Genomic DNA, 16,403 nt, shown 5'->3' on the forward strand with positions numbered 1-16,403 from the left:
ACTAAAGCTGGTTTGCAGCAATACAAGTATTCCTGAGAGCGACATAAGAGAAGAGCAAGTACTTGAAACATTTTCTCAACCCCAAATCCCTGTTGCAAGGAAAGTCAATACGCTTCCTTGAATGTCTTCAGAGTGGCAGACAGGCTATGTGAACACCGAACCTAACAATAATTACATGTCCTCATCAATCACAGATGGGATAAATCAGCCTTGCAAAGTAAGGCACACATCCCACCAAACCACACGGAGACTTGCTCCCTTCTGAAGCAGCAGGCAGGGCGAGCAGCAGGCCCTGCTGCACTTCACCTGCCCGCAGACGCTCAGTCTCGGCCCTGCCATCACCCTCTGGGCGGGCGGCACCGCGAGAGGAGCATCAGTCACGGGTCTGCTGCCTCCTGGTTCTACGTAGTCCTGACTGTTTGTAGCTCCTTTAGAACTGACACTTCCTTACCTTAATCATCTGGGAGAGATCACCAGCATCTGCCAGCTCCAGGACAATGTTAAGTTCATTGTCTTCAATGAAAGAATCCAAATACTTAATTATATTGGGGTGGTTCAGTTGCTGCAGATAGAGGAAGTGCAAGAAAAAAAATTATAACAATGCAATAACAACTCAAAGATACAAAACTTGTACTATTATTGTAATCATTATGCAAAACGGTTGATAATAGGTGCAACTACAAACTGCTCTGGTTTATTGTACACAAAAAGCATGTAAGAAACAAGTTCATTTATCAAAAGTGCAGCTTAATAAAATAGTGTCTTGTGTAAGCAGCAATATGGCCCAGAACAGGGTGGAACAGCCTTTTCTCTTGTAAACTTACAAAATATTTAAAAGCAACATTCTGAAAGACACTCAATAAGCAATAACTGCTTTTTTTTCCTGTTAGAATAATAATAATAATAATAAAAAAAAAACAAAAATCAATTACTGATTACTGTACTTAAATTAAAAACAAGATTAAAAACAAGAGTAGAATTCAACAAAAATCTTGATGGAAGTAAAATAACAAAAATTACATTCAGTATGTTAGTCTATTATCCCCATTATTTATGCTTACATTTTCACTTATTACTTTCATTTAGGTATAGCTTTTTCTTACATTCACAACTGGTATTTTACTTTTTTTTTTCCCCTCAGTGTTTCTTAAAAATTTGCAACTTCTCAGATTCTTATGCTTTATTCACAGGACTAAATTAAGAAACTGGCTCAACAAATCAAAATATTAAAATGGAAATTTTATCTGAATTTCTTAAAATGGAAAACTAATTGCTTAGAAGGTAATGGAGTACCCAGATTTCTCTACTCGCTTGCTCTTGCTCATTTTGCATTACATTATCTTTCTCTTGTGCTCTTAGAAACGCAGTAAATTTAGAAACTACTAAAGTGAGCATTTCATCTACTAAACAGCTGTGACTCAACCTGCCTATTTCAGGGGTTACAAAGCCAAAAGAAACACTGTTATGATCCATCATGCTAATCACGCCTCTCTGCATGCACATTAGGGGATAGATTCTCCTTTGCGATGCCTGGACACTAACGCACATTAGTGTTAATGGGATCCATGTGCAGGCATCAGGAGAAGAGCATTCCCACCAGACCAAGCCTTAAATAAATAATAAATAAATAAATAGCAGAGCCCACCATTTCTGCTGAAATTTCTTTCACATGTCTGCCCTCAGGTACATCGATCAAAGACCAACTTCCAGGCAAGAAAGCACCAAAAGCAGGAGCAGAATGGATACCGATACGGTGTGCACACCGGGATGCCTTTCTGCCCCCACAGCATCGCACGAGCTGACACAGCACAGCCGACACCAGGACATTGCATACTGCTCTTGCAGATAAAGGTAAGCCTCTGACTTGTGAGTTGCCTTCTATCTTCTGTAGGATGCTCTGATAGGAAAACTCTCCTGAGTTCCCAAAGGCAACGGGGAGTTCAAGCTATCACACAAACCTTCCTCTAAACCTCAGAACCGAGTGCCAATAAATCGCATCAAAATACAACAACTGTAACAAGGAATGCAGACTGCACACCTTTGGAGAATTACCACACTAATGTTTTCCCCCCGCAGCCTCTGTTTAGTTTACTGCATATAACAAAACGCAACTACTCACATACAAATGTTGTTTAACTAACACAAAGATTTTAAATATATTTTTTCATGAAAGAACGAACGTGCACTTTTTATTGACACAGTTTGTATTGATTTAAAGAAACTCATCAGCTCTAAAGAGGGACGTTTCTTCTGTGACAGTGAAGTCACACAAAATCACGAACAAGACACCCGTGCCACCGCGCCAACTTCTGCGATGGCTCTTTGGAGGAGCAGACGTCCAAGCACTGTCCAAGAGCAGCTGGAACTGCCGCCACCCTTTGCTGAGGTTGAGCAGCGGGACGAGCACTCTGGAAGGAGCCTTACTGAGCTCCTTCCTCTGCTGGAAAACATGGGAGACTGCCCACAACCCGCCTGAGGTGTGAATGCAGGCGTGTACATTTTCTCTACCTTTTGTTTCACAGACCTTTGGACTCTGTTTTCCCAGAGCAGCTGGGCAGAGCACTCTGGATATGCCAAATCTCCATGCTCCACTCTTCCTTTTGTCGAGCTTATTATAAATAAGTAAATCGACTCAGGGGTTATTTCTGTAACAACGGTGTATGCCTGTAGCATAACAAAGGCTACCCGGAATCTCTTTTGTCAGAAGGAAAGTATGTTAACTCACACAAATCCTGAAATGTGAAAAACATTGCAAACACCTTATCTTGGGTTAACGACATTTCCTATTTCTTTAACGCATCCGAAAAAGTCTGATGGCACAGCAGCGCTGGGGACTTCGGTCCCCGCACATCCACAGTCACACCTCCAGCCACCTCCACGGTGCTGTAAGGACAGGCAGCACGGGAGCTATCCATTAGCAGGAGACCAGCTGCAGATAGGCTCTGACATGTTACTTGTCGTAAGGCACAGGGCGACGCGCTCAGCTGCTGACTGACAGGCGCTGGAGCCAGCCGGATGAACGAAACCAATCCCATTTTATCAGCTGGTAGTTTTCAAAGCAGAGCTGCACTCTGCTGGCATCATGGAAACTCATTCCCCTGGGAGCTCCAGCTGCTACAGGAAAATGCACAAACAAGAACTTGCAAGCACGCTACTCTGCTTGGAAGACTACCACTGAAGACTTCATTATAAACATGGATATTGCTTAATTTCAGACAAACAGAGGTTTTTAACTTAAACACATGGGCTTGGAGCCAACAAAGTGCAATGCGTACATATTTTCCACAAACGTTTTGGAATAAATTATTGAGAAAGCAAAGATCATTAGCTGGTTTAACCACTTAAAAAGCACTGCCTGGTTTCAGAGTTTGCACCTAAACTACCATTTTTCACATGTATATGTATACATATGACTTGACAGACATGCAAAACTTCATCCCTTTAGCAGGTTCATTAATCAGCTTATTTTAAAGAGAAAAACAAATCAAAATACAAAGTACAGAACTTGCATACCTCTCTGAAATAAGAGTACTTGGTGTATTTTTCTATGACAGATTTTTAATAGATTCCTTACACAACTGGCACAAAACTCAATGAAATAATGCTGTAAGACAGAACTTATATCATGTAGGCATTTTAGCTTGCAAAAGAAAGCACAGTCTACTAAGATTGTATGTGCCCTATGAGCTTTATTTACTATGAAAGGCAAACCTGAAAATATTTTTTCCTCAAAACAAAAAATTGAAGAATAGGAATTGTAAAATTCTTACCTTCAAGAGGTCAATTTCTTTAATGCAATCTTGCCTAGCCTTGGCATCCATCATTTCAAAAATCTACAAAGGTAAAAACAGATTAAAATGAAATAACAAAAACTAAGAACTTACTTAACAAAAATTTGCCTTTCCTCCCTCACTTTGTATAGCCTCTACTTAATGAGTATACATACAACTCTCAGATCAAAGAGAAACATTTTCTTTATTTTGAAACCACTAAAGTACTAGCCATAAGGTAAAATTAATTGTAGAACCTGTAGTCAATATTCTAAGCAGCAGATGAAACTAAAGATACTAGCTTGTGAATTTGCTGTCGTCATTTTCGAACAGCATTTAGCTTAATTACTACTTTTTTGCACGGTAAATAAAAGACAAACTTTTTTTTCCCTTTGAAGTAACAGTACACAATACTTTACGCTGAGTTACAAATCAATACTGCTGGCACGAAAGCTTTCCTGAAATTCTTCTAAAGTCTCCAACAAGCACAAGCATTTCTTTTGTCTTTTATTTCAGCACTTGAGAGCCTGGCCACTGAGCAGCCCAGCAGCCGCTGCACACCCAGGTATCGCCAACACCTGGCAGAGGAGGAAAGAGGAGCCAGCACCTCCACCTGCCCCTCCTGCCCTCGCCTCCCGCAGCTGGTCTCTGTTGAGACGACAGAGTCTTGCCTGTATGACAATGGCCATTAGAGCCTTGTTCTCTCCCACACATTCAATAATAAACCTTTTTTATAAGGTAAAAAATTAAATTAAAAATAAATATGAAATTACACTGCTGTTACTATTACTGCATAACTGTGATTTATAGAATAATATCAGACCAGATCATCCAGTGGTCTCAAACACTGAGCTCTCAATTTATAAAACATTTTATAGCATTATTACTGCTGACAAAGAACATACTTCTGAGTCAGATACCTCTTTTTTTAATCTATGTAGACACCTAAAACATTCCCATTCTACTTGCTAAACAGTAAGACTTTGAATTTAAATGCTTACCTGAACTTTCTTTAATGCCACAGGTTTTCTGTCCAGAAGACAAGTTGCTTTGTAAACTTCACTGAATTGTCCTCGTCCAATCTTTTTCTCTATCTGAAAGTCTGCCAGCGTGCAGCGGTATGGGTACGATGTTAAATGTCTCTGTTCAATTCAAAAGAAATTCAATCAATGAGCTACAAAAAGCAATAGTAAATACAGAAACTTGCATTCCCAAGCTGCCTCCTGTAAGACCCCAAACTAGTAGTCTGTAAGACTAATTGTGTGCAGGAGAACAAGGATGGAAGGCAAGAAAGACAAAGAAACCTGGTGTTGATAATACAACAGGCAACGGAGTGGTCTGGCTTTCCTCTCCTCACCTGCGATTTGCTTTGTGCACTCCTCGCAGTGCTGCACCAGAGCAGAGATTGTACAGAGCAGAGTTAACAACTCCAAGTGTACGTGCACTTGTGCTCTCATTTGTGATGTTCAGGAATTTATTCCAGGCTCATCAGTCCATAGATAATTCTGACCATAAATGCATTGATTTCCAGTAATTTATTAGTAAGGTAAGCTGAATTAAGTTAAATGACTTTTCTAAAAAGGAAGAAGTCTTGCCTCCCATATAAGTAGCTAATGAGCCCCAAACTACTGTCTCCCCGCTCGCACACCCCCTCATCAGCTTTGCCTACTTGGCACCGCGGGACGTGTCGATGCCTGCTTGGGCGCAGCCTCAGGTGAGCATGCAGCCGTGCAGGCAGACACAACGGAACAAGGACCAGGGGCTCTAGTGACTGGAATTGCTCCCTGGAGCCATTCCGGTCTCTTCTGTAATTAACGTGACCGCTAAACAATTTTTGAAAAAAATTATGAAAATAAATGACAAAGTTGTTGTGCATGCCAAGTAGACTATTTTTAAGCTTCAACATCTTGAGCCATTTCAGAGTTCCCACCGAAAAACGCAAAAAGCAATTAGCCAAGTACACAAGGGAAGTTGTGGGGACAGTTTCCCAGGGATTCAGCTGTTGTTTAAGTTGAATCTTCAGCAGACAACCCCAGCAAGCGTGCAGGAAGAGCAGTCTGGAAGCTCAGGGAGGTGACTGTTGCTGCTACTGTAATTTCCTAACCCAGAGGGCTGGGAATGGAAATAAGATTTAAAATGCAAGTAAAGCTTTCAGTCCAGCAACTTCTACCAGTAGTACATACAAGCTAGAGTGACGATGTCTTATAGTGTATGTTTCTTACAACTAAGTTTGAATTTGTTTCATTTGCAACAGGAATAAAAATTATCACTATTCAATAATAAAAAAAAGTATCAATCAAGTATTTGAAAAAGCTCCTAAATGTAAAGGTTTGTGTGACTCCAAACTACAATCATGGTTATTTGGCAGTGGTTTTATAAACAAAGTTATAACATTCAGTATTTTTAAGAAAATTCACCAGTAAAAGCCTGCTAAGTAGTCATTTCTAACCCACAAACTGTATCAATCAACTGCCACCTTTACAGCATCCTCAACACAACAAATAAATCCCCACAACAGGACACTACTGTCATGCAGGCACGCTCAAGAAAAAAGATTAGCTTTTATAAAGGCTTCGGACATATATCCCTGAGCAGGCTACCACGTCCTGCTGCTGCTGCCTTGCCCGCACCTCGGTGGCCAGCTGCCCTGCCCTGCCCTGCCCTGCCGCGCCGTGCCATGCCACCCCACATCCCAAGAAGTGGCCAAATGCAGATCTGCACCCCTTAGATAGAGGACCCTCGCTGGGCTGGAACACCGAGACTTAGGAACCGCAGAGAGCACAGGAACGCACTGCTGTCGCGTCCCGCCAATGCCTGCTAATGGAAGTAGGCGCATAACTGGGTATTTAACTCCAGGCCAGCAGCAGATTTCTCAGCTTAAGTTCCCTAAAAGAGCCAACCTGCTCCTTTTCATGTGAAGTGGTCCTCTGAATAATTCTTTTTGAAGCGCCAAAGCCATAGGTAAATTTTTCCATCTGTCACTGTGAGCCTATAAATACCCTCACGCTATGAGAAATGGTTTTTGTTTCTTTCTCCGGGCAGTGCAGTAAGAACCTTAATTCACAAACAAGAGGCTGCACGAACAGAAAGGCTGCATTAGATTTCACAGTTGTACGTAAAGGCCAGCCCCACGTAAACAAGCAGCTGATTTCCGCATGTATTTTGTTTACGCTTTCAAGACACACATGGGCCTCCCCTCCACCCCAAAGAAGTGTCACCACCCATCAAACCTCACAACTCCACCCGCCAGACCACACATCAGCTGCAATCGGTGTGTGTTAGCAAGCAAGGGGGGTTACTTGTGGCACCTGTGCCGTGCTTGAAGTTATACCGTGTTTGTGAGCTATAATACAGCAGTGTACAGATTGAAATGAAGATGCATACACTAAGATGGAAGTATCTTTTCACCGACTGGGAAAAAAGCAGCTCGTGGATCCTCAGATGGAAAGCAGAATGTTGATTCAATGCTACTTGATCATTACATACAGACCCCTTTAAGGTACTAAACCAAATGGAAGCCTGCATCGTTATCAATAAAGTGAGGCAACATGGGATGAAACCAAACAAGCAAATACTCAAAGTCTCATCCCTTGTAGCTTTCTCAGTTTAAATTGATCACAATCTCTCTTTGCAGAGATTTAATAAACCATAATACTCATCAATATACCAGACAGTAATACAGCAACACCCATCTCATGCCAGGGCGTGCTAACGCATCAGTTTACCTGCATTTTTTGCACGATGAAGTCACAAGCAGAATGTCTGCACACAAGTGTTTGTTCACCTTGAACTAACTAACCAGGAACATCGCAATTTCCCAACCTCTTCCATATGAATTACTAAGGAAATTAGCTGAGGTGTCCGGCCAAATCACTTTAGCTGGTCAGAACAAAGGCCTCAGCACACAGAATTGCAAACCACTTTTTTCTCATTAAAACACAGAAAGAAATAAAAGCGTCCCCCTTAACTGTGAATAGGCACCTCCTCAGCCATGGCTCTTCTTGAGCAGTAAGAAAGTTTGAGCAAAAGATTTTCTACCCTGGAATTCAGAATAAAAGTAATACTTGTACTGTGATTTTATGATGTTAGTCAAGTGACAGGACGTATTGTGTGTCCCAACCGCTTTCGCATGGTTAACATATGTCTGCTTGCCTTGCTGGAGTTAATGCCGGATGACGACCGGACACCTTAGCTGATATGTTCTGGCATCCTCCAGGACTACAGCTGCACATTTACATATGCAATGACCTAGATTTGCATTTGCTACCATAACCTATCAGACCTAATTAAAGCAATGGAGCTTTCATACAGGCTAGATGTTTGACTGCAGTATAAGCCAGAGAGCGTGCCCAGGTTCGACCAAACCCTATCAGAAAGCTCCCTATTGAATGGGGCAGTCCACCTTCCCACACATCTGCTTAAAATTAATCTTCTCTTGTGCTTTTTTGTACTTAAATGTAAGCAGGTAACTCCTACAAATAATGTCACACATTTAGCGCACCTAAGAAATATCAACCTCCTCAGAATAGCATCCCTATAGACTGGCCTTAAATGCATGTCACTTGTGTCATGACTTATGTCAGTGAAGTGTTTCTGTCTGTATGAACATAGGAGAACCAGCAACCATCTCTGCAGGGCAAGCTTCAAGGTCCAGGATGGAGCTTACAGGAAGAAAAAAAAAAAGAAGAAATAGGAGGGGAAAAAAATGCGAATCACTAGGAATCTGAAGACATTTGGACAATTTGGCTATTTGCACACTTTGGTTCACAGGGCAGCTGTAGGAAAGGGACAGTCTGCGAACAGCTCATTTCGAGACAAAGGCTGTTCTCTTTATCCACACAATGAAGTCTTATTCTTCTAGTACTCTATTAAAAAAAAAAAGCCAAAGATTAAAGTCAATTAATTCCTCATTCAAATAAAGAGGCTATTCATTTTTCAGAAGTAACAGAGATTATTCCAAGAGCAAGCTATTCTGGACAACATCTTTGGCATACGTGTCCTCTTTTAGATGTAATCATTGATGCAAAAGCAAAAATTTCAAAGCTCACAGAAGTATGTGGTGACGGCCTTCTGCAAAATACTTAAGGGAGAAGTTTACCAGAACTTTCAGCCTGAAAATTTGAGGTTTTATGAGGTTCTGCAAAACAGAATCAGCAAGGTTTTGTAATATAAAAAACAAAACAATGCAATAAAAAAGTTATTTTATCTTGCATGCCCCTGAGTAGATAAACTGCAATGATAAGAAATTAATTAAAGCTGAATAAGAGTCTCTACATACCAAATTATAAAGCAACACAAGCAATTGCAGAGAATGACAGTACTAAAAAAATTCCTTGCTATATACTTGCTCTTTGCTGATAGGTTGTAGTTTCCACTCATGCTTCCACATTTTCAGGGATGTCTGTTACAGTGCCACCAAAGAAATATCCTGAACTGTTCTCCCGACTGAGAGACTTGTTCCTCTTTAAGGAAAAGTGTCTCCAATATATTGATGCTCAGCAGCTTATTTGGCACTCTCCATTCAATGGCACAGGGAGCAAGGGAAAGGCATAGCTCCTCTGCTCTTTTGAATGCAAGACCAATAAATCTACTAATAAATAATCTCCAAATAATAAAGAGAAAGCCTGAGCAGTCCTGGAAGAACTGCCCCAGCAGCCCTTCCTGCAGCCGTTAGCCTGGTGTTTCAGGCAAAGGCCGACGCTGAGCGGTGAGAGACTAAGAACAGAAAGGCCAGTAAAATACTGACCAGCCACAGAGCAATGCCTGTATGACTGCTTCTCCAGTGGTATGGGAAGACAAAAAACAAGCCTGAATAAGCCAAAAAATGGGACTGTTCACCGCTAATTAATGCTCAGGGTTTATACATTGTGCAATGTTGATTAATAATAAATTCAATTGTTTTACTGCTGTCTGCTTGCCATGTGGGAAACCAGCACTGGTCATCAGTCTGCACAAGTGGCTACAAGGTTGCACATTGCTTAGATTATTTTTAATCAACCAAAAAATTGTTAAAGATCGGTTAACCAACAGTTAAAAAGTCACACACTACAATCTTTAGATACCAATAAAAGCATCTTCCTGTAGAGCCATGAAATGAAATATTCTTCAGAAGAGTAAAAACATACTCGCCCAATTAATTTTCTGAAATCTCATTAAAAAATTTAGCCTGACTAAGTCATACACTTCTGACCTGAATTTTAATTATCTTCACGCTGGATATAAGTTTTTTTTTCTGATATTTGCAATGCATCATTAATTTTAAAGCAACCGTTTCCTTGCTTCTAAAGTGCATACTTCATCTGAATGACATTTACCGTAAACTAATTTCACCTTTAAAAGACATCTGTGATAGTAGATGGAGAAGCTTCAGCCCCTACAGTTGAACACGTATACATTATAAGCAATGATTTACTATGAACATCATTGTTTCAAATCTTTTTATGATGTCCCAAATTGTACACCCATCTCCACTCAATGATGCTTACCTGAAAAGAATTTTGTATACTTTGAGGTTGGAATTCCAGTGTGGATTTATGAGAACACTTAGAACAGATTGATTAAAAAAAAAAAAAAAAAAGAACTTCTGGGCTCACCATAGACAAGGAAACTTTTAAAATATGGATTATCCTTCAAACGGGTAGTCAAGTAATTATTGAAGAATACATCAGGTTTTTCATTTTGCGGCTTCAAAACTAGACTACACCGTCCTTGTAAGATATCCTTAACCTGAACTGTTACGTAGAATTTAAAGTTTGCTGAAGAACTTGGCTTGAACTTCAAAGTTTTAACATCTCTATCAGCAGATATCTGTACTAGTTTATGAAGAGGAAAGAGAGAAATACCAGCTTGAAAATAGCAGACCACATATTCACATCAACAAAGGAATTCATATTCACATAGAAATAAGCTAAGCACTTCAGAAAACAAACTGCAGTGTCTTTGCTGCTAGATGTTCAAATCTACTTTGAATTGGCAGACCAAAACGAAACTGCCATGAGCAGCTCCACTGCTAAGATGTGCAAGTATACCTGAGGAATGTTTAAAAGAGAGTTATTAAGTTTATATAGTATGAAAACTACATAAAAATTACAGCTCTGTATTTCACATCACTGTTTCATTCCTCAATAACTTTCCCTTCTTATTGCTATAGACACCAAGTAACTCTGAGATGTCAGTGACTGACACTTTCTCTCAGGAACATTACTAGAATGTGCTGTGTGCCTTGCTGACGAACTTCTTTGGGTCAGGTAGCCAGAAACTAAACTGTGATTTTATATTCACTTACTCTAATTAGAAAACTTCTAAATATGAAGCACTGGTCAGAACTATCTTCTTCTTATTAAGCTACAGTAGCTAAAGACAGGAAGAAGAGTCTGATACCCTCACTCATAGCTCTACTAACAAGTTACCTGACGTTAAGTAACTTCTTGTTGATACCTGTGAAATAGAAGTAACACCTCTGTCAGCATGGAAAAATGCTTTAGGAAGCCGTGCAATTACAGGAAAAGCTTCTACTAGAGGAGCAGGCGCTTGCATTGGTCTCTGTGGGGGAAAGGGGCTGGCAGGAGGAGCGGGCCCTGCCGTACCAAAACCCCTCCCCACCTGCGGCAAACACCCAGGCTCTGTCTCTTCTGCCTTCATCCCCGCCATGCATGGCACTTCTTGTAAGGCAACTTTGGTCAAATTTTCCTTTCCAAACCCTTCTCTCATCCACACACTATTATATAGCATGCCTGCACTGCTTACACGTTCAGAAGAAAAAAAAAAAAAGATGTAATCTCAGATTCTTCCAGGTAAAACGTACCAGGAAATTAAAAATTATATATAATTATGTTCCTGCAAAATGGAAAATCAGAAATATGTAATAAGCAATCGTATCATGTCATTAGTGTAAGGTGGCCTGCCCTCTGAATACTACAATTTTCTGTTAATTTCTAAACTGCATTTGCTGAGCAGAGGCGTTTTTCTGGTAGATCACATATTTTGTTATTTGTTATTCAGCTTCCACCTTCCCCTCTCCCCTTTTTATCTTAAAAAAAAAAAAAAGGGAAAAAAAAAACACAAAGAAAACCTTCCTGCAATTCCAGACTAGATCATTCTCAGAACAGTTAATATACTTAGAGACCTCCATTAACACAACTTGGGTATTAGCAGAGTGGAGGGGAGGTTTCACTAACAATGACCATACAGCAAAACGAGCCCACTCAGCATCAGCAGAACAGCAGAACATAGATTATTAGCTACTAATTACACTTAACTATGTCATTACAAATTCTAACATGTGCTCCAAGATGCCATGAATGTATCTGCTGCACAGGAACACTTCCTAATCTTGTTCATGAAATAATTACAGGGGCTCTATCCTGCCAAATGAGGCAGTAATTAACCCTAATTGCTCAAAATGCAACTGGCTAATTCTAGGAGATTAATCAAGGGGATTCAATTATTATTAAATGACTTAATATGACAAATTGCTACATTAGGAGAGGGGAGCTCTGCTCCATACAACGTATTTTCCAAGTAGTGCTGTATAAGATACATTCATTGCCATACTATCTGTGTAGGCAACTCGTTGTTTTTGCAAACCCTATACTGGGTTTTGATACCGCCGTCCTAATGACCATTTCTTGTTCAAGAAACCTTGAGCATCGCTGGCCTGCACAGCTGGAACAACAAATTAACACCCACGTGCCCTCCCCATGGCAGTGTTACGCCACAGTTCCAATATTCTTCTTTCTGACAGCTTTTCCATGGTGCTTTTTATTCACTTTTCAAAATACATACTACTAAAACCCATCTGGTCTGAAAAACAGCAAAACAGTCTGAAAAATTCAAGCTTTCAGAATTCACGAAACACAAATTTCATGATTACAGCGAAGGTCTCGCTGTTATTTTATTACAGGTCTAACCTTGTTTTAACCCGCTGGTTCAAAAGGGTTGGAAGGGGAAGGGAGAGGAACCACTACAGTGTAAGTTGATGACAGTATGGACAAAATATACTACGGTAGAAATCTTCCAGAAACCCTCAGGAAATGAAGTCAGAGAGTCTACAGTTTCATGTGGGATGAACTTTCTTGTATTTTGTAACTCTCTCTTTAGCATTTACTATTAACCTATACAAGGAAATAAAATACATTTATTCACTTACATTCAAACCACTGCCTTTTCTTCAATGAATCACAGAGAAGAGAAAGCCAACATAGTCCATGTTTTTATAAGATGTTTTAAAAATACCTGATTTAACTGAAATTTAAAGTATTTCCTTTGTCTCTTATCATCATAAAAAATCGGATTCAGGAAACTCTGCCTGGCTGGCAAAATCCCAAACTGGATATACCCTAGAACTGCCATAACTGTGCTATAAACAAAGGAAAAGGGGAAAAAATTGCTAAGAACTCCCCATGCTTTATAAAAGGCAGGGAAGAAAAGCAAAGGAGGGCCGAAGGGAGCCCGCTTACCTGAGGGTCATGCTGGTAGTCCTGGCCCGGCAGCTTGCAGAGCGCGCTGTTCTGGTCCCCCAGGTGGTGCGGGTGGTTGTGCTGCCCCTCCATGGTACCATGCCAAACCCTGCCTCACTCCGCGGGAGCTGCGAGCAACGCGAGAGAGAAGGCTCGTCAGTGCCAATCCAACACGGAAAGCAAAAACTCTTCCTAGGGGTGTGCCCATACGCGGCTGTGCAGCAAGGCAGCAAGAACTGATTCCGCCCCCTTCTTCCCCCCTCTGATCGGCTACGCGTGTAACTGGAACACAGCAGACCAAACCCTGCCACCCAGCAGCGCCCCGCGGGACCTTCGCCGGCCGCTGACACACCCGCACGCCAGCACGGCCAAGCGAGCATGCAGCAACAGGTCACGCTTACGCCCGTGGTCCTGAGGTAACAGAATAAAAATACCTCGATGACAAACATTATGGGTATGTTTTCACACTAAGTAAAACAGCTGAAAAGGGGTTTATTTGCTCAGTGGTACGTTATCTACAAAAAAAACGTTACTTTTCTCAACTCCGGTACCAAGGCTAACGGCAGGGAGTGTCGCTTCCTCTGGAGCTGCTGAGCCAGACGACCCCTACAGCACCAGGCACGCAGGGGACGACTGCAGAAAGGCCAGCACGTTCTCCGTTCGCAAAACAAAAATGAACACCAGCGACGCTCACGCCCCACCACGGTTCCTCGGCTTTAAGGAATTTCCAGACAGACCCTACCTTGCCTGCTTTTAAAGCATTCAAGGCTCTTTGGAAATCTGAGGCACGTGCAATCAACGAGGCCATACAACACAAAGAAAGGTGTGCTTTTCCCCAAGTCACGTTTGTTAAGTTCTGGTTTAGGGTCTACATCTTCTGATCTTCCACAATACTTTACATCTTACAACCAACGTGAACCCAACTTTCCACGCATTCTTCCAGAGATGGTAATAAATAATTCACACAGAGAAAGACCAAAACATCCTTTGTGATTCTTACATACTTGTTAAACTTGGAGTAATAGTTCTTCATCTATTTTATTACATAGTCAAGTGAGAGCTGTGAAAGCTAACAAACCTTAATTGATTTGCAAAAACAAAAATTATGCCAAGATTCTACTCAAAACCAGACAATGCTGCACTCCATAAACCCATGTCTGAAATTGTGAAAAGGTCACTGACAAGCACATACAAGGTTCTAGCTCTGCACTAGACCCATTCGCAGCACAGAACACCAAAGCCGGTACATTTCTTTGGACGGGGACAACCTAAAAGCAGCACGACTTTACCCGTGCTCCCTCTCCCCTATCTCAGCTTAAAGCTATTTTCATGCAGCCACAGGAAGCCGTAGCTACAAAAACATTAAATTCAACCAGTTCAAAGTATTAGTTATCCAAGGAGCAAACAAGCAGACAAGGGACAATTCCACGAATGATTTTTTCTAGCTTGACCTGCAGCAATTACTGAGCACAACTGTCCAGCAGAATTTCCTACAAAAATTGCAAAAGTTAAAGGCTGCAGAAAAGAATCTAGCAACAAATACCAGATAGAGAGCTCAAGGTAAGCTTGCGAACAGTGATGGTGAATTTGGTTTTTGCCACGATCCTTCATTTTTACTCCAAAATCATCCTGCACCTTACAAAGACCACTTCAGCCTCCTCTCCCTTTTTTAAGCACAAAGATCTCATTTGGGAAGTTCAGAGCCACAACACAAATAGAAATTTAACCTTCATTTATGCTGCTGGTAGCACAGCTGGTGAAGAGCTGTGAAATCCAGCACCTGTAACATGAAACTTCTAGCCATCACATCTCATATCTACATTGAATCCAATTATTTCACAGTATGACAAGACTAGGTTTATTCTGAGCCATATAAAACCAAGCAAAACCCTGTGGGTAACAGGAAGGAAGAAGAGAAACAAGCACTTGGATGAGGGTGTTCAAAAAGCTAGAATCAACCCCAGCACACACCAACGGGAAGCACTCTGAAGGGTGGCAACCAGGTTTTGTTGCTGTTTCAGAAGCAAAAAATAAAGAAAGAAACAAAGAGAGAAAATCAAAAAGAAGAAAGTTGAAATTCCCATGACAGTGGAATGAGGCGAAGGAATTTATTCCCCAACCCGGACAGAGCAGGCTCCTCGTTACTGCAGTAGGCTGTGGGACGTGTGAGACCCCCACCAAGCCCAGCACGGGGCAGCACAGGTAGGGCTGACCCTGCAGCACCGCGCCCATGCTCCCCCTGGCCCGGGGGCTGCTGCCCCTCAGCGCCACCCCTCGCGCAAGCCCTGGAGAGCCGAGCCCCAGGCCCGGAGAGCCGAGTCCCTGCTGGCTCAGCACCACCTCGATGGGCAGCGCTGCTCCTCAAAAACTGACTGTTGTCGAAAACCCGACAACGGTGCCACGTCCGAGCCAGGCTCGGGGACACATCCTGGCTGTTTTACACTCTGAAAGCGTCCCCTGAATCACTGGCACCGCACTGCTACACAGTGCGTGGTCTGGGGTCAGGATCTGGCCCTGGGAGCAAAGCCAGTCCTCAGCAATGAGACCAGAGCATACACAGAACACGCACAACAAACACGTTGATGTCCCTTCCCCTCCAAAGGATGTAAACGGGCTTTTTGGCTTGCTAAACAACATTTTTCACAGCTGGTTATTCATTATCCATACACGCTCTAGGTAAGATCTGCTTTCAGAATCGCAGTGCTGCTGTCCTTAATGGTGACGAGAGGCATAATGGTGACAAGGTGAGATTTAGTGGCCAACACAAGCGTTTTCAGAAACTTGTTTCAGGAGTTTTGGCAAGTACTCACTCAGTGAAAGAGCACAACCTGATCTCATTAGTGTATTAATAGTGCATGCCTGGCATTTGAGCAATGACTAATTCTTAATTTAAAATGCAAAGGTATTTTAAATATTTGGGGGGTGTGCGGGGGGAGAGAGAAAATATGATGCAGAAGAATTTGTATTGCAAGTTGTGCTTGGTTCTTCTAACAGTTGTCGATGAAGTGGGCTTTTAGCTCCGGCAGGCCTTTCCAACGCCAGCTACCACAACGTGAGCACACGGCGCTGGGGAGGAATTCAAGAAAGGCTCCTCCTGGTCCTTAAGCGTACAAATGCTCACTTTAACAAGCACTCACTAGGAAAGAGGTGAAAGTGGGGATAGCTACCACATACG

The 16,403-nt window shown here is 41.8% G+C and overlaps 1 protein-coding gene across 4 annotated transcripts in view; it reads right to left on the reverse strand.

Annotated features, from left to right (window-relative positions):
* Positions 1–16,403, reverse strand: part of NEK6 (NIMA related kinase 6) — a 71,772-nt gene that overhangs the window by 25,577 nt on the left and 29,792 nt on the right. For all 4 annotated transcript variants that reach the window (XM_035555454.2, XM_035555455.2, XM_035555453.2 and 1 more), the window contains exons 2-5: positions 13,229–13,356; positions 4,772–4,912; positions 3,771–3,833; positions 452–562 (exon numbers count right to left, since the gene is read on the reverse strand). In XM_035555454.2, the coding sequence (XP_035411347.1) occupies positions 452–562; positions 3,771–3,833; positions 4,772–4,912; positions 13,229–13,321 (408 nt within the window). In that variant the 5' untranslated portion in view covers positions 13,322–13,356. The remainder of the gene's footprint in view (positions 1–451; positions 563–3,770; positions 3,834–4,771; positions 4,913–13,228; positions 13,357–16,403) is intronic.

This window comes from Cygnus atratus, chromosome 19 (assembly GCF_013377495.2).
Source record: "Cygnus atratus isolate AKBS03 ecotype Queensland, Australia chromosome 19, CAtr_DNAZoo_HiC_assembly, whole genome shotgun sequence".
Classification (NCBI taxonomy): domain Eukaryota; kingdom Metazoa; phylum Chordata; class Aves; order Anseriformes; family Anatidae; genus Cygnus; species Cygnus atratus.